Below are 19,050 nucleotides of genomic sequence, written 5' to 3'. Positions count from 1 at the left end.
GTACAAAGCTGCAATTACCCAAAGGGCTCTGTTCCTGCCATGAGGAGGGGGCTGAAGGGAAATGATGCTTGTTGGAGCAAGATGTGATAGGGATACACTGATGCATGTGACAATGGAGGGGACAAGCCCTGCCCTGGGCAGAGCTCCTGTTTCAAGTCTCACATCATGGAGAGGAGTCTGGTTTAAAGTGCAGAGACATGGCAGAGAGTATTGTGTGTGCAGCACCTGAAGGGTTCTGACAGCACCACAGAAGCGAGACAGGGAGCATCCAAAGACAGAGAGGAATTTCCCAAGCCCTGGAAGCAATGGAAGTCTGAGTCCTCTGGCTTCCCACAAGCTCCAGGTTACACTTTGAATGTCTTGGATCCCTGGCTACTTCTGGTTACTCCAAAAGCTACATAACCTCAGCTGTATAAAAGAGCCCAGAGATAGGAAACACCTGTTCTGCTCCCCACTACATCCTTTTCATAAAGATTGTTCCAAATTCAGTTTCTGTTCCAACCCTATGCAGTTTCACAGTCCTCTTATAAGAACCAACAGTCTCATCTGATTGACTTCTAGAAATTGGAGAGAGCTTAGGCCAAGCAATCCCTCAGTGAGCTCTACTGGATGAAATGATTTCTGGCTTCTCCCATCTTGTGTAAATGGTTCTTGTTTAAAAGTAACTATCTACGGCTGTTAATAAGCTTCCATTTCATTATGCTCAGAGAAAAATTAGGTTTCATAAAAGAAACTCAATTATTCTGGGGAAAAGATAGAGAGGATTGTTTTTTAGAATTAGAAGGAAAAGCACTCCCTATTAGTGGCTCTAAAAATATGACTTGGAATGTTGGATATAATTATACTGAGTTTTCTGTAGGAAATTCAGAGATGTCCATCCTCTGCTATCAGTTTTCACAAGCTTTTACAGAAAATCCTCTCTTTAAACTAAGCCCTTCATTTATGCATGTCCCTCCAAGCCCATTCTGCAGTGGGATAACTGCTGGGAATTGAAAACAACAGATAAAAGCCAAGATTAAAAGATTAAGTAATGTCTCTACCTTTGCTGAATTATTTTGCCAGAGGCTTTCCTCCATGGAGGTACCCATAACCTTATCCAATGTAATCACTTTGCAACGCTTGTCCTTTCCTTTAATGGTAGCAAGCCATCCAGTGGCTGGTGATTTAATATATTAAAAAAGCAATAATGAAAAATGTGAGGATGTCAAAATATTCAGAAATGATTGGCTCCTTGAGATGACCCTTTCTGTGTGTTTTTTTAAGGTGGATGAGCGGATGACTTTGGTATCCAGTCTGTAGGATTAGTTTCAAGTCTCATTAGGTGTGCTTTGGGATCCACCACGCTGTAGCAACTCATGAAGTTCCAGTACTCAGACCTACTAGTCTGTGATTTACATACAAACAGCTGGAAGACTCTAAGGAGTGGCACAGTTCATTAACTCTTCTGCTGCATCTTGTTTGCATAAAAGTCTCTGCATGTCTGGCAGCAGCGCTGGTACCACCGCATGTCCTGGCACAGGTTCTTCTCGCGGATCACCCTGCAGTACACTGTCCACTGGTCCCCCGTGCACTTGTAGGTGAGGGCAGCTTGGGAGGAGACAAGAAAGGAGAAACTGCCAGATTAGCCAGGGCACAGCACTGCAGGTGTGACCAAAAGCCCTGCACCTGAGGGGAGGGAGGGCCACACTCGCTGACGGCACTGGAGAGCAGGTGATGTTCTCGCTACCAAAATATCAGGCTCTTGGAAGTGCTTCCTTCCTTCCCTGGACATGAACAGGGAGTGCAAACATCCTCATGTTGCACCTATTTTGTCTCAGAGGCAAACAGGCCTGGATGAACAAAACATCCAAAGATTCAGCCCAGCTTTAAGGCCATGAACTCCACACTGCAGTCAGTGGGATGGAGATGAATAAATCACACACCTGGCAAGAACACCTGAGACAGACTTTATGAATGAGATGGGGGAGTTCACATAATAGAAAATAAGCCACAAATAAGGCCAGGATTAATATTTCAGAGGTCCAGTACCCCTCGTAGGTTGTGAAGGAAGACAGGAAAGAAGTGACAGAATAAATCACTCTGAATATGTCATCAACGAGAGACACTGGACACAGACATAAAAGACAGGTGAGGTGAATTCCACACTCAGATATTTTTGGAAATGTTATTCAAGACAAAAAACCATTCTGAAGCAGGGACAAGGCAGCAAGGGGTCTGTAGACTACTGGACTTTTTCTGTTTTCTTTTTTTTTTTCTGATGCTCCCATTGCAGAAAACAGAAAACTCTGTTTAAAGATAATCCAATTAGAATTGTTTATAAGCAAGAAGAGCAAAACACTCAATGATATGTCTTTCTACTAATATCAAATATCATTGTTTCTGGCCCTGGTGATTCCAAGCCTGGTTTAGAAACAAAAGCATCCCACATTGCTTGCAGATTACTTTCAGCAGGGACTTGAGCCTCCTCAGTCTTCTAAGCACATAAGCATTTTATTGCTTTGTCCTAAAATGTGAATTAGGATGGATTTCTTGTCTCATCAGTGCTTCAAGGGCTTACTTCTCAAATGAAATGTTTTCCTTTTGCTATGCTCTTAGTGCTAAAATATCTGGGAAGTACTCTCATACCAAAAGAGGTTAGAAGTCCCTCAGCATGAGTGCATTTGCAAGAATGAAAGTCCCCATTTTCTTTTAAAACATTTGGTAAACTTTCAGGCAACAAATTTCAGTTCAGAAGCTTCAAGTCCAGTCCTAGTTTAAGTGTTATTTAATACTGGACAGCACTATTAGAAAATGGTTCTCATTTATCAGCTCTGTGTTTTCATGTGTGGTAAAGGTTTCTTAGCCTGTAAGATCAGCTCAGCTGACAGAGGAGGCTGCTCTTTCTGGTAACCTCTTCTTGTTTACCTTACTCTTCTTGTTTAGCCTCTTGTAAAGAAGGGGACAGGAGGCACCCATGAGGCTGTGTCAGTGTAGCTGATGCCTTTATTTATCTTCATCTTACTGCTGAGGATGTGTGAAATGCAAAGAAACCAACTTGGTTCTTGGAGCTGTGGTGGAACACATAGGGCTGAAGTTTGGAAAAATATATTTTTAGTATATTTATATTTTTATCTCCTTATAAACCAAGGAAATACAATGTGGAAAATCGTAAGATCCCCACAAATTTGTATTAACAGAGGCATTCTTAACTAGTGGCATGTCTTAAATACAGTGTTACGGTGTTTCAGGAAACAGATGGTCATCACCATATTCCCATCACAGCCAGGGACACAAGGAATGCAGGGAGGATGAGGAGGAGGACAGTGACAGAAAATCACAGGGTTTACAGGAAGTCCATCAAACCACCTGTCAGGGTCATGGCATTTTCTTGGGGTACAATGAATAAATGATCCTGCTTCACACTCATTGCAGCACAGGCAGTGTTGTGGATGGGTTTGTGATGGAGAAAGATGCACCTGCCAATTCCCTCACCTCTGTGATCGATCGATCAATCAATCAATCCTATCAATCACCCACCATTTGTGTGTGTTCCTGCTGCTCCCTTAGCTCCATCCTCTGCCAAGCACTCCACCTGGGCACAGCCTGAGGCAGGGGTCAGACAGGACCCACCCACACCAGACCTTTACTGGAGTCTGCCTGAGCCTCTCCCAGTTTCTGGCCCCAGACAATCACTGCAGCCCTCCCTGGGCAGCTGGCACCTTCCCCCCAGGCCCCTGACTCACCGAGCCTGGGTGAGGTGATGGTGTTGACGTTGATCTTGTCGTTGCAGACCTCCTGGTGGCACTGCCTGTAGGCTGGGGGCTTGGCCAGGGCCGGGCACTCGCTGCCGTGGCGCCCGGTCACTTTGTGCATGCACTGCACCACGCGCGACTGCAGCCCCTTGCCGCACGTCGAGGAGCACTGCAGGAGAGAACACACTGAGCACAGAGGTTTCCATGTCACATGCACAGCAAAAAACACTGCCAGAGCAGAGGGTGCAGCCACTGTGGTGCTGAGGGCTCACAGCTGGGTCACTGAGGCTGCCAGGGACCCTCTGCGTGGCTGCTGTGCTGTCCGTGGTGGTTGTGCACCTTCTGGGGATGCTGAGAGCACAGGAACTCTCCTGGCACAGGAAGGAACCTGTTATCTTTCTGCCCCAAGTTTACCTACTCCGACTGTCCCCTGTGGATGCTCATGGGATTCAAGCAGACAAAAATGCAATTCTCCCCACCAGCCATGAAGAGAAAAAGCTGAAAAATGTGTAATGCTTAATTATGGACCAGCAGCTTCCACCTCCCTCTCTGTGAGGGACCCGGTGGTACTTGGTTTAAAAGCCCTCTCCAAGACTTGGATGGTGTAACAAAGCTTCCTCCACAGCCAGGATGACCACAGCCAGGCACTGACTTAAGATAAACCCCAGGATTACAGCACAGGCTGGCAGCTCCTGCGTGCCCAGACCTCTGAGAAGCTCTGTTCTGGAGAGAACACATCAGGTATTCCAGTACTCATTCCCATCTATCCCTGCTAACTGTCTGGCACTTGCCTGTCCTCCTGGGAGCAATTGCAAATTGTACTCATGAGTTTTGGCTGCTATTAGCCAGGAGGCCCAGCCTGTTCATATGCTCTCTTTGTTGTCATACAATCAGAGTCCCTCCCTCTCCCTCCCTCTTCCTCTGGCCCAGTCACTTGTGATTTACAATGTCCTACTTGCACACTGTTCAATTTTAATAAAGCAAACACAGTGAGCACAGGGAGGTGCAGCAGCTGGAGTCAATAAAAGAACCTTGTATTTAACATAAAGAAACAATGGCTTGCAAGACTTGGGTAAGATTCCTGTTTCTGCTAAAGCCACACACAAGCAAACGATGGGGGAGAGGAGGAGGTGAGGGAAAGCCCAGGAGGTATCAACTGAATGATGTAAAAAAAAATCATGTTTTCTGTCCTCTGCTTTTTCTCACCAAAGTCAGGGCATTGGAGCTTTCTCCCTGAAAAACACTATCACATCCGAGAGGTAATTCTCAAAAGAGAGATGCCAAACATTGGAGAGGTTCAGAAGATGGGCATCACTGAGGCTGGACTGAAGTCCAGGTACAAATCCTGTGTGTGCAGTGTGGATGCTTGTGAGATCCAGATCCAAGGGCAGAACACGTGGATGCACACAGGGCTCCACCTCTACATCCAAGGGGGGTGAGTAAAGCAAAGCCATGGTCATTTTGGTCTGGAATTATCACAAGAAAGCCCTGCTGTTTGGGTTTTTTTTCCTTTACAATCTTCTTATTTCAATTTAAGTTCAACACACCAGCTTATGACAGATATTTTTTCACTTTTTACATTTTTCAGGTGTTGAATTTACATAAAAAATTGATCACTGTCAAATACCTCAGCAATGGTTATAGTATTTAGGATTATGCTGAATCAACCCTTCTCCTGCCCTACAGTGAATTATTCCAAAAATCAGGAATTAAAGTCCCTGATTTAAATCCCCTTCACAATCTGAATTTATGCAGTGAGATCTGGACATCACATCAGTTTTGTGTGTTCCTCAGCTCTTTCCCAGTACTGAGTGCCCCCAGTGACTTCCACCAGCCTGGAAGTCCAAGGCCACTTTTCATCCTGATAAATGCAACTATTAGGCCCTTCCACTTCACCAGTTAAATGCAACCTTAAATCCTCAGGATTTCAGTGGCACTTTTAGTCTTCACAGTGCTTTTACTAATCTTAATCCTCCCCAAACTCTTTGCTTTGGGAGGGGAATTGTACATCCATTTTGCAAACAGAATCGCTGTTACAACACAGGGATTAAATAACTCAGGCCATGGGCTTCCTTCACTTGATTGTAACAGTCTGAAACCTCTGTCTCTGGCTTTTAAGCTCTCCCTGTGCTCTCAACAGGAAGGACATGGGGAGAAAGAAGGGAAAAAAAGGACAAAATCAGCATTTTTCTCAGAAGGTAAATTAGGTTTTCAGATACCAACACACAAACACTCACCTACCTTTGTCTGTGTTCCTGTCTCTGCATTTGTTAACCAGCAAGGAGGGCAAGCAATGAAACTTTTTTCCACAGGCACTGCCAACTCCAATCCTCAGACAAATAACAGCAGAGCTTTTGCCTGAAGCAGTTTTATTCCTTCTCCTGGGAGACTGGGATCATCACCTATGCTATGCAATTAGTTTTTCACAGCCAGCAAGACAGATTTTAACATCTTTCTTGAACTCTTTAGGGCTTGGCAGCTAAAGGAAGGTTGGACATCTGGCTTATTTTAAAACAAAATTTTCAACTCAGTACTTGGATAGTCTCTTTCTTAGGAATTTCAATAGGAAATAAGAATAGATACAAAATACATACAAAGGGGGAATTGTTACTCATGCTGCACTATGAGAAGAGAACATCATTAAAAGAGGCATAAAAATCAAACTCCAACTGCACAGCAAATGCCCATAAATACCTTCTCTCCTTCTCTGGACAGCTAAATGCACTGCTATGGACTCTCTGTTTCCAGATGTTTGTGGAGCAAGGCACCATGTCCACAGAACAATTTTCAGGGCTGGATTCACCAGAGAAGACCCACCAGCAATCTGCCTCCTCTGGAAAGTTGGGGCTGGGGCAAGGGGCTGAGCAGAGATGCTGGTGCTGAAGAAAGAAGTGGATTTTCCCTTCCACCAGGCACTGCCAGTGGTGTCACTATCACAAAAATGCGTGTGCAAAATGCACAGAGTTTAACCATAATACCCTAAACTGACAATACAAGCAGTGTAAACTGGAAATCCACCCCCATGCAAAGATCAAAGGGTTGCTCAGCACTGTAAAATAGAGGTGGTTAATGAACAGCTACAAAACGTGAAGCTAATGAGAACCCCTGTAACTCCCAGTTCAAACACTGCTTAGGAAGGTAAAAGCAAGACAAAAATGCCTCCATTCACATTCTTTGGCAGTAACATGCAAGCCAGTGGGGATATCCAGAAGGAAATAAACTCACAAATTGTCAAGGCAGCAGCTGCGTTCAACAGCTTAAAGAAGATTTACTCACTGAAAAACTCTAACCTTAGGAGCAAGCTATGATTTTTCAACTGGAATGCTATTTACACCTTAGGATACTGATATGAAAGTTTGAAATCTAGCAAAGGTGCTGACAGATGTCTAATTGCTTTGAAAGCAAATGCCTTAGGAGAATATTAGGTATTAAAATAGAACAGATTTACAGAAAGTGCTGAGATCTGTCAGGGCCTTCATCAACTCCTGGTCTACAAAAGATAGCCAGAGAAAGAGTGGGGAACAAGAATGACTTAAGCCAGGGCAGGGCTGCTGTTGGGCAGCACAGCAGAGAATCCAAAAATTCCCCTGTTGAGGATTAATAGTGGCAGAAAAAGTACAGATTTACCAGCACAGAGACAGGTTCAAGACTGAATGGGATAATGGATCATTGCTGAGGGCTCCTGGGAGGCTGGGATACATTTCAGATCCCAAGACATCTTCAGAAATGTTGCTTTTCTAACCTCCAAGGGACAGATATAAGTATTTTTTTTTTGTAAGAGACTTTTTCCAGCAGAAGCAGGAGGTCACAGCATCCCTCCAGCCAATCCTGAGCACACTCTGGTACGGAGAGGGCTGATCTGTCAGAGGGAGATCCAGTTCTAGATGACTGTCATAACTAAGCTGCAGGCAAGATGGGGTTTTCTCTTTATTCATCAATCTGCAGTCATCTGATGTTTAAAGATACTGGTTTGTCCCCAGTTTGCTGGAAGCTGCTGAAGCCAAGGATAACACCATAGCTAAAGCTCCAATATTGAGAGATAGAGTCATGCTTTACTGACTTCAGAGTTCAAGTATTCAAGGCGTTAGGGTAGAGTGTTTTTCCCCTCAGGGATCTTATTTCTTGCCTCTATGAAAGTCAGAAAGAAAGCAAGACAAGTTCCTATTAAAAACATTCTAACACAGCATCTGAGATGAATGACAAAGGTCCTGTAATTGCTCCCTTCCCGGGACCTTAATAGCACACACGTGTGCTCTGAAAGCCAGTGCTCCACACACCTTCACATCAGGCTTTTTATGAGGATCACTATTTTAAACCCCATAGTTCTAGCTAAAAAGCAGTGTGCAATACACTTTCATAAACACCAGGTCAACTTTCACCATGGCATCATGCTAAAGAAAGAAATATCTGTCTTTTCACTGATAAGATCTAATTAGCCCAAAGCAAACTGTAAGCTGTTCTTCAAGCTTCCTTGTTATTTTCTTTTCTTTCTTTCTTTTTTTTTTTTCTTCTTCTTTTTGAACCCCAGATCTGTAAAAGAACATATCTGGTCTTGCTTACAACAATCTTTCATTTGGAAACTTTTGTGAAATGACTGATTTGTTTAATTTAGCCAAGAAGAAAAAAATGCATACCCTTCTGACTCAGTATGGGAAGAAACAATAAATTATGGCAGCAAATGCTCGTGGCTGATGTGACAGTATCTTAGCAGGAAAAGAGAAGCAATTTTTGCAAACTGCCTACAGCTGTACTTTCAAACTGCACGACCCCAAGGAACAAGACCTGACCAGCACATCCAGCATTTCTCAGGGCATAATTAAGCTTGGCTTTGCTATTCTGAAAAGTTCCATTGTGTACAGAGAGTTCACAGATTAAAGGCTGAACACATGAATATTCTGGGTAGTGACAGTGCCCCTAAAGTATTTGTACAGTGGAGCCCAGGTGGATGCTGATGAGAAAATGCCATTTAATCCAATATTCCAATCAGGCAGAATTTACTTCTCATGAGGTTTCAAACTGTTTCAACAAGAGGCTCAAGCAGAGCTGTGTGGTGATACAGTGCTGCCCACAGGGGACCATATTCTAGCAGGTCACCTACTGCACTTGGGCTGTGTTTGGACCTGTGGCAGAAAGTGGAAATACTCCAGAGCTTATTCCACCAGGAATCTGCAAGGACCTGATGGTGAAAAACAGCGAATGCAAAAGGCAAAATCAAGGCAATTTTAAATAGACTCAGTAGTAATGGACAGCTATGGGACCACAGAACTCAGGTCAGGCTGGATGCTGGAGAATCTGCCCTGCTCCTACAGCACTGTGAGCTGCTCATGCTGAGCCAGGCTCTCAGAGCTCATGTGAGCTCTATTCCCACCCTGAGTCCTGAGAGAATATCCTGGAAACTGAAGCCCCACTGAAAGCTGGAAATTAGTTACCATTAGTTATTCATCAGTTAATGATCAATGCTCCCCCAATGCAATTTATTAAAGACAGTAATTAAACTAAGGACTCCTTTGGGATTTTTTAATTTCAGCAAGAGGCTGCTCATCTCTCTCTTTCAGTCCTCTCTGAGCATTTTCTAGACATGGAAGTACCCAGCTCTGACATGTGTGATGCTGGCTAACACTGTTTGATCTCTTTGCAAACTCAGTCAGATTGGTACTCATTGCTCCTTAAAGGTGTTCTGGGAGATTGTCACCTTAATGCCTTGGTAGTCATCATAATTTTTAAAAGGTTATTAAAAATTTCAACAGGTTATTAAAAGACTGCAAAATTACAGCAGTCCCTGCTAGCAGTACATACTGTGTGCTGTATTCAAGAGGAAAATCTTCAGACAGGTACTACACAGTTTAAATGGTAAATTACTACTATTTTCAAAAACATGATCCTGGACACTGTAACATCTCAGAGTAACTCAGAAAAAATGAATGCCAGGACTTGAACAGACTTGTCTTTCACTCTTTCTTCTTTTTCCTTTTAAAAAACAAGAGTTAAAAAATCACAATGTAATTTCATTTCCAATTCACTGGTCTTGGTGGTAAGCTTTAACTCTCCATCAAAAAAAATTGCACTTAATGGACCAGACTTTTAAATAAAAATATCAAAAAAGAGAAGCTACTCTTCCAGTTAATAGGATCACTGGAGGCTGTATTGGAATATGAGACAGTAACAGTGTGGCAGAGCATGCTCCACATCAAACAAAACAGCGATTAATCTGATCTTTTTGCAGCACATTCTCCTTTACTACAGAACCTTCATAATAATTTGTACCATGAATGTTCCCAGAAACTCCAGCAGAGATGAGCTGTTCAATTTGTTGTGCAAACAAGCAGCAGTTTGAAAGGCACAAACAGGACTTGGTTTCTGGAGCCTGCTTGCCCAGGGGAGGGTCAGCATCTCTTCCCTTCCCATGCCCAGTTCCCAGCTAGAGCTGCATCCACTGGGGCTGGCTCTTAGCCCAAGCCTAGGCACAGGCTCGACCTTGTTTTAGTGCCATCATGAAACATTTCCACCTCTGCCCTCAGCTGAAGACATTCCACAGATGTGGGGACAGACAAAGAGCAAAAGGGTGGGATTCACCTTACTGAACCAGCCCCGTTCAAGTTCAACAGTGTCTCTGGCTGGTAAAACCAATTTTGGGGCATTTGATCTCATCTCCTGTAGGGAGGAGTGTTTGGAGATTTAGCTGTTGGCAAGAAAGGCTCTGGTTTGCACGATCAGTGATCATGTGCCAGAGTCACAAACCACAGGGAACCACAACTCAGAGCAGTCCATGGGGCAGGATTTAGGTTTAGGGCTGATGCTCTGGCTCCTGGCCTTGTCTAGGACCACAGAAGCAAGGAATTTGACTACTAAAGCTTGTTGGATCCTCTCCTGTCCCACTCAGCTCCATCACCTTCTGGAGAACAACTGATGTGTATCAGTGAGGCCTGTGGACAACCTTCCAGTGCTGCTGAAGACACGTGAGCAGCCATAAATCACAAAGTTGTTCAGTGGCAGGGAAGGGTCTGTCAGCTCTGACATGCCACTGCAATTTTAAGCTGCCACCCCTCCTGCCGAGTTTTCTCTCAATCCAACAAGAAAAGTTATTTTCTCTGAGGTAGAAGAAGATGAACTTAGTTCTGACCTTTATGAAGAATAACCAAGTTGTCCATATCTTATCATAAACAGATGTCGGGTCAAGCCATGAATTTGTAATGAATGTTAGAACAAAGGGCAGTTTTGCTTCTATATTTATAACAGCTTTGAATACACCTCTCAAACCACAGCTGTCGTTGATTTACTCTTCTTATTATGTAATATGAATTAATCATTAAAAGTGAGGCACATAGAGGATTTTGTTGATGTTCCCAATCATTTGGAACTTGGAAAATATGCCTTCCTGGCACTAGGAGATTGTAGAGTATTTTTGAAAAAAAAAGCCTCAAAACCCAACATGTTTTTTGGTGTACTGCAAGGCTGGGGGTTTATCTCTCAGAGAATAAGACCTCCTGTAATCCTGCCAAAACAATTAATTTGCAATTACAAATCCTTGTTACCACCCACTGTGATGAATGACTGTTGATCTTCAGTGTGAAGCACCTCAATGTCTGGCACAAAGCCAGTATTTTTCTTACAGGAAATTAGATTCTTCTTTTCTCTCCCTACTGTTAATGTCCTCCTAAGATGAAAACGCATCTCCAGCATTTCACAGGCTCAGCAACTTCTGTAAAGGAATTGGCAACTCTTGATGCCCAGGGAGGGCAGGTGGCTATGGGTGATTTTTCAGATGTGCTTTATCACTATTGACACTATTTGGCAACAGGAATATTGTTTAACTTTACACTTTGCCAAGCTGATCTTTACTGGTGCTTTCCAGTTTCTGGAGCATACAATCTCTCTGAATCCTGTGAAAGTTGTGTGCCAGGTGGTTATACAAGATGTGAAGTGGTAGAAATAGATTTTTCCTCTACTTTCTCTGCTAGTTGAAGCCCAGCTTGACGTGTCAGAGATTTGCTTTCTCCTGAGAGCACAAATCTGTGATGGTTCCTACCCAAGACCCAAAGACTCTGCACCGCTCACCAGGTCAGATCCTGCTCTGCATGGCATTAGCATAAACCTGCATTAACTCAAGTGCCTGAATAAATCTGGGTTTACCCTCATGTAAGAGAGACTGATACCTGACCCAGTGTGCTGAGTGAGATCCTTGGCCCGTGGCCAGTGGGTTGTAGGGAAGAATGAAAGACAGTTACCCTGGATTTACACTGGGTTATCTGAGATTAATACAGGCCTTAGTATTTACAGAGCACCTACTGTAACTGCAAAGAAAAAAATATGGCAAAGCCAACATGCCACAAGGCCTCTATGTGTCTTTCTTCTTCTACAAATCTTTTCATTGGGCTAGGTAATATAATAGGTTAATGAGCTAAATTGTTGCCTGAGGGACAGAAGTTGCATATTTAAACTTCCACCCACAGAGCTGAAAATGCCCCTTGTGAAAATCAGAGCTAACGACGGAACTTGTGTGTCTGGCTTGTAATTCCACCTTTCTTGATACACCAGTGAAATGGAGAATAGTCAAAAAAATGAAACTGGGAGCCCTGAACCATTCTGTGCTATTGGCTCCAAATACAGAACTTTAGTCAGGACAGAATTTGAGGCATGTGAAATAGAGAAACAATTAAGTAAAACTGGAAATAAAGAAAAATCCATAAAAATCTTGTGCAGAATTGCTCCTGCTATAAAACCTTGCATCCTCAATTATACCTCAGAAGAGTCCACAGGACAACAGGAGGAAAGGAACTCAGAAAATAAAGCATTGGCCTGTACAGAATTAAAGAACCTCCAAGGCCAAGTCTAACCTTTGACCAAGCACTGAATGCCACATCTGCTTGGTTTCTGAGCGCTTCCAGGGATGGTGATGCTGCCACTTCCAGTGGGGAGCCTGTTCCAATGTTTAGCCACTCTTTCAGTGATGAATATTTTCCTAATATCCAACCTGAACCTCCCTTGTGCTATCTCTGGTTGTCTGGGAGAAGAGCCTGACCCTCACCTCAACACAACCTGCTTTGAGGTGGTTGTGGAGAGCAATAAGGTCTCCCTTGGGCCATCTTTTCCTGCCACATCACTGGTGGAGCAGAAGGGGAGAGAGCTGAGGACAGGGGGCAGCCTTGTGGGGCTAAAAATCAGCCCCTGGTGCTGCTCACCTTCAAGCACAATTTCTGTGTCACCACCACAACTCACCAACACCTCCAGCTCCCTGCAACATCTGGGACATGTTTCCAGTGACTCCAACACCAAGTCCAAGTCCTGCAGCTGCTCCTTCCAGTGCAGACTGGAGCAGGGAATGGTGTGGAGCTGGGTTGTGTGTCCTGCTCAGCTCCCCAGAGAGCCACACACATAAAGACATGCTCTGTTCTTGCAGGAATGCAATCCTCGACGTAAAGTTTGTCAGCAAAAATATAATTCACCACGAAAGAATGTACTACTGTCTTGCTAAAGCATCAAGAGGCACATTTGCAGCAGTCTGGGAGTCTGAGGCAAGTGCTGGGAAACTGAGCAACCTGTGTTTGTTCCTCTGACCAGCACAAGTACAACAAAAATGTAAAAATGCTTCCAGTGCTAGAACATTTAACAGTTCAGATTTCAAACAAGGAGGAATTATTTCAAAGTAGAACGAGTGTATGAGATGTTTGTTTCTTTAAGTGAATGCAAACTGGATGTGGAATTTCCTCTTGGAAGAAACAACTGAATGGGAGATGGCTTGGACTCCCTTTTGTATATTGCATCATGTACAAAAACGGATGATATAATGAATTGCAATTCTGAAGAATCCAGGCAAAAATAAAATAATTATTTCAGGTTAACACCTTCAATGCATTGTGCAATTCACGTTTCTATTAGGTTTGAAGACTGAAGCCAGGAACAGTTTAGTTATAAAACTTGTAACACCAATGCTGAGTTAAATGCTAAAAATAATAATTATTTCCCTTTAAGATAATGAGTTTAAAAGAGAAGTGGCAGCAGTGCAGAGAAGCTGCAAGTTTAGTAGCAGCGATAAAAGAGGTGTAGTAACAGAACAACTCTCTGTCTTTAGAATTCCAGTACAGTCTGTTAGTCCCAAGCACTGGGCTAACAAAGGCAAACTCAGAGCCATTTAAAATAACTACAAACCTGGCCTTATGTGTTTGCAAAGTGAATTGGATCTATCAGTTCCTTGTGCAACACTTGAAACATGCTGCAAATATATTAAGAATATACAAACATGACAGCCAGGACTGTGTTGCTGAATCTGCTCAATTAGGTCCAAATGCTTTCCACAGCTACAGGACACAGCAAGAACCAGTTGCAAAAAACCTGAAAGAAAATGGGATAAAATCCCTCTTCTTTCAAGTATGGATAATGGCTACAGATCTGTTGCTAAGGCCAGTGGACGAGGTTTGGCTGGTGCTGGGTGCAGGTCTCAGATCAGCATGGCCTCGTCTCCAGCCCTCACCTCTTCTACGTGGGAGCTAAGAACTTAAAATCACAATTTGTCTGGGGTAGGTGTGCAGATTTTACTGCTGGGAGCTCCTTAGGGAGCTGATCCATCTCCTCATGCACAGAGTCCGTGTATTCTACAAATACTGCCACTGCTAACACAAAAATAACACTCTGTCATACCACCCAAACAGCCTGCTCTATTTACAAGTTGTATCTGGACCTGACTTTTCAAATGAGGTTTTCCCTCCCTCTTATAAGACTTCCTGGCATCTTCAAAGAGGATCTTGGTTTGGGAAATTAAGGATCAGAGGCCAAGTCACCAGGCAAGCTGTTTGCACATAAAGCATCAAAGCCCATTATTTTAATCTGTGATAATTACCACTGTTAGTTAAATCGTGCTTCCCTGATGGTTCTCAGCAATAAGCAACAAATGCACAACACATTAATTGCACAAAGTTGTTGCTTGTTCTGAGATCAATTTGTATTAACAGGAAAAGTTTCCATCTTAGTCAGCACAAAGATCTCTCACAGTGACTTTTACAGGGCTGGGAATAAATGTTTTACAGTGGAATTTTGCCCTGGAAGGATGAATTTCAAAGAGTTTGCTATAATCTAATGGCTACAGACTCTGTGTTTCTCCTTAATGGAGGAACTGTTTTATGCCAGAGTTGCTGATAGCAAGCTCTGTATTAAAGCTTCTGGATCCTCACGATGAAAATCCTTCACTCGGGATTTGTGAAGAACTGAATTCCACACCAAACATTTCAGCTATCTGGCTTTCTGAAACAATACACTTTTTTCTAAGAATTGTACCTACCCTTTTCTAGAAATCTCTACCCCTCTACTCAGAGAGTAAGAATCTAATTGTGTGACCTAAGTATCCGGTCAGAATTAACCAATATGTCTAGAATTTTAAATGCTCATTACAAGCCAAATCTAAGTCCAAGAACATCTTGCTGGACTCACACAGGGCGAAATTCCTGGGAAGCAGAGCACTGGCACAAGCTCCCTGCAGACAGAAGCAGGCCACATATGCAGCACACAAGCTTTTGTGCCCTCCTGCACAGGGATGATCCTGATCCTGAGTTAAGACTCACAAATAACAAGTGATTTTGCACTGATCCTGCCCTGCTCACATGCTGACATTAAACCCATCAAACACCACTGTTTACTGTGACCCATGTAAGGTTGCAGCCCTCCCAGCAGTGAGCCAACATCTTTATCAGATTGGAACTGTTCACACAACACTGAACTTTCAATCCATGTAATCAGTGAACACTCAATTATTTCATATTCCTCCCTATCAAGAGAATCCTGGTCTGTTTGAATGCCAAAATGTTTTAGTGTTCCACAAATAAATAGGTAAGTAAATAAACAAATAAATAAAATTATTTCACCTGTTAACACATGGGGACTGTTTGTTTTGGCCAGCTTGCATGGATTCTGAGTGCCAGGTTATGAATAAAATAATGTTCAATACTGTAAACATCTTGTGACATAAATTCCTGGCTCAGCATAAATACAGCCACTCTGTATGTGGCAGGTTCTTCCTGCATTCTCCAGCACTGACACCATTAAATTCATGTGTCTGTGACAGAGTATATACATAATTGTAATTCCTAAAAAAAAAAAAAAGCCATCACAGATAAGCCAATTTGCCCATCCTGGGCCTCTGCTTCACTGGATTTTGCTTGCTGGAGTTTGGGTTTTTAGAAAGCAAAGTGCAACTACTGTATCCCAGTGGTTTCTGCACATGCTGTCCATTTCAGAACAAAAAGTAGGTTTTCTGTTTAAAGAACAGCACAGTTAGAAAGATAAGATAAAACCAAACTGGAATATAATATTGCTGGGAAATGTTAGGCAAAATGTTTAGGCAAACACGAAGTCAGTAATGTAAAGGGTGCTTTCTGAACAACACTGGCAAGGGTTGAGCTTCTCACACTGCCAGGCCTCCTTCCCAAGCAAAACCTTGTATTACTCTTAAGATCAGAAGGCAAATACAGAGCAGACTCTGCCCTGGTTTAATCCACTGTATTCAGGAATTAATTCCACTGATGTCACCAGAGAAACAAAGTTCAGACAAGCCTAAGTGCAGGTAAGCTCCAGCCCTGAGGAAGGGACTGATGGTTTTGGCTCTGCCTTTGAACTCAAGCCTTTCTTTCACTTCAGCTGGTTGGAATGAGTCTAGGACTGGGCTATGTGTGTAGGTCCCAGTCTACCCTGAAAACCAGTTAAACCTTTGTTTCCTAAATATTTAAACTGCCAGTTAATGCAGACAGCACGTGGGAGATCAGCACCCTGAACATCTTTGCTCTCAGAAAGGAAAAGCACAAAGTGTTTGCTGTTACCTTGGACCAGTCTCCTGTTTTCCACTCGTAACAGCCTGTGTGATCCTCACACTCTTCCTCTTCTCTCGGCCTGGTGGCTGCATCACATTTGCCTTGGGAGTTTGTGCATGTCACTGTTCTTTTCTGAATTCCTCTGCCACAGTCTGCTGAGCACTGAAAAAAACAGGGGTTTGGTTTTTGTTACATGGTGCTTAGAAATGACAGCTTTTATGTTGGTAACACAGCTCAGAGGAAAAGCTGGGGTTATGAACACTGAGGAAAATGATAATCCATAAGATTTTATCACAAAAATCTAAGCCACTCATAAATGAGTACTTTGAAAAGTATGATGACTGCTTGTGAAATACTTATGAAAAATGGCAATTCTGAAAATCAATCTTCTCTGGAAAATGTCAGCTGGCTTTTTGCTAGACTTGGTGCCACTAAATCTTGTGTTGAAGAGCTCCTCACTCATACTGAAGGACACACTGAGATTCACTACTCAGAACTGCCACATCCCTTGATGTATCAAGGGACACATCAAGGGTGATAAATGGTGGTGTTAAATGTGATTTTAAATCACAGTAGCACGAGACCACTGTTATAAACACATTTCTGTAGTACAGTTTGTGCATATCATGGCAAAGTCACAATTCTCACACGTTCTCATGTGAAACGTGCACGTGTTCAGATTTTGATTTGCCATTGCTATCTTAATTCTGAAAAACTCAAAAAATCATTTAGTGAGTAAGCACAAATTATCCACAAATGTTTTTGGGCCTGGGCTCTATGGAATTAGCATCTAAGGAGCAGGGATATCTGGTCACTCATTTGTTATCCTTGCCACTGGCTGGAAATTCTTGTTTAATGAAGAATTTGACTTGATTTTATTGGCTGTACGACATGGGAAAAGGACACTTGCACGAACTGAACCCAAATTTTTGTTTTCAATAATCAATTTGGTAGAAGAGCACCTGTTGTCACAGCCACCTGAGTCCTTGTCACCACTCCTGAGCACAGCCAGTCTGTCTGCTCCTCATTCTCATGCCACTGCAGTGGTTAAGAGTGAGAAATTGTCTTGCAGAGCCACTGGGGACAGGTGGGTGGAAAAATGATCTATGTACCAGCTGAGATAAAAACTAACCTCCTCTGGCATGTCAAGTTCTCCCCTTCAGGGGGCCAGTGGGGAAAAGACAGTTGATTTGACACTGAATAAATAGTGAAGATATGAGATATTCTGTGAGGTCTTTTGAACGTGTTCCAAGAAGCTTCTCCATCCAGGGGGTCTATGCTGGAAACAAGCGTCAGCTTGATATAAATTACATCAAATGGACAAATCTCAGCATGCCTGTCTAACCATCTTAAAAACACAATCCAGGCAGTTCTGACCTGCTGGCCTTGTTAAGGACATGAATGACAAGCGTTTATGAGCTGGCAAGCAAACAGACATGCCTTTAAATACTTCACAGCACTACAAAGTGACTTCTTGAAAATCTGGGAAACCTTCCACTTAATTTACTGTGTGCCGCTCACGGCGTGACCCCCTTACGGATGTAACATCTTTGTAAGGAGCACAATCTATAGTTCTGCTAAGACAGGGGGATGAATTCTTCCCAGATTTGCAAAATTCCACAAAAGGCTTTGCTGGACTGCTCAGAGCACAAGGCTTGCCAGAGATCCCAGGCTGGAGCTCCCTAAATGTTACCTTAAGCCATGAATTTGCCCTAGATTGGGTAGACTTTCCCAAATTACGGATCACTTTCCTCAGGCCCCAGGGTGGACTCCTCAGGGCTGTGCTTGTGCATCTCAAACTACAAAGATCAATATATAAAAATCTTTGGAATGGTCCAATTTACTCAAAGTAAATCAAGCTGAAGTGGGAGTATTTTTCACAGTAGGAGAAATCTCTAGGTGGGTTTTACAAGCAAGTCTGGGAAAAACACCAACTGTTTGTTCTTCCCACAGCCTTAAAGTCATTCACAGATTAATACTGCATATACTTTCCTAGACAAAACAGCATGAGCAAGAAGGTTTCCAACAGATCTTTGGTGGTCACATATAAATCACCCTCTTTAAGAGTTTTTTTTTCCTTTCCTCAAGTCATCTGTTTTCATGAAGAATTTCTTAATACTTAGATTTTACAGAGAGTCCACAAATTAATATACACAGTTTCTGTGTGTCCACTCGAGATCATTAAGTCTTATTTTATTAAATTACTTTGTCAGATCCCATGAGGCTTTGCAAAGGAGCAACACAACTTTGCAATTAAGACACAACTCCTTTATCTGAAGAAAATCCTATTTTTTTCCACTCCAGCTCTCTAGCAGTAGACATATTCACCTTCTCCTGACAGTCTCTATTTTTATCATTAAAAATGGGTTGAGCAGTACTTTGTCCAAAACAATCTCAAGTGTTTGGCAATACAAGGGGAACTTAATTTTTTCCACAATGAAGATTGCATTGGAATTTGCTGTGAAAACACACATTTTTGACCAGGGACCAGACATCAGTGCGGTCAACAGTGTTGTATAAGCAAG

At 42.9% G+C, this 19,050-nt stretch overlaps 1 protein-coding gene across 1 annotated transcript in view; it reads right to left on the bottom strand.

Moving 5' to 3' along the window:
- Positions 1 to 241: 241 nt before the first annotated feature.
- The window catches only part of ADAMTS17 (ADAM metallopeptidase with thrombospondin type 1 motif 17), a 153,841-nt gene continuing 135,032 nt past the window's right edge, over positions 242 to 19,050 (bottom strand). The window contains exons 22-24 of the mRNA XM_058847265.1: positions 16,535 to 16,687; positions 3,723 to 3,900; positions 242 to 1,587 (exon numbers count right to left, since the gene is read on the bottom strand). Coding sequence (XP_058703248.1) covers positions 1,436 to 1,587; positions 3,723 to 3,900; positions 16,535 to 16,687 — 483 coding nt within the window. The 3' untranslated portion in view covers positions 242 to 1,435. The remainder of the gene's footprint in view (positions 1,588 to 3,722; positions 3,901 to 16,534; positions 16,688 to 19,050) is intronic.

Source organism: Poecile atricapillus, chromosome 11 (assembly GCF_030490865.1).
Source record: "Poecile atricapillus isolate bPoeAtr1 chromosome 11, bPoeAtr1.hap1, whole genome shotgun sequence".
Classification (NCBI taxonomy): Eukaryota; Metazoa; Chordata; class Aves; order Passeriformes; family Paridae; genus Poecile; species Poecile atricapillus.
This window is presented reverse-complemented; position numbering and strand designations above follow the sequence as displayed.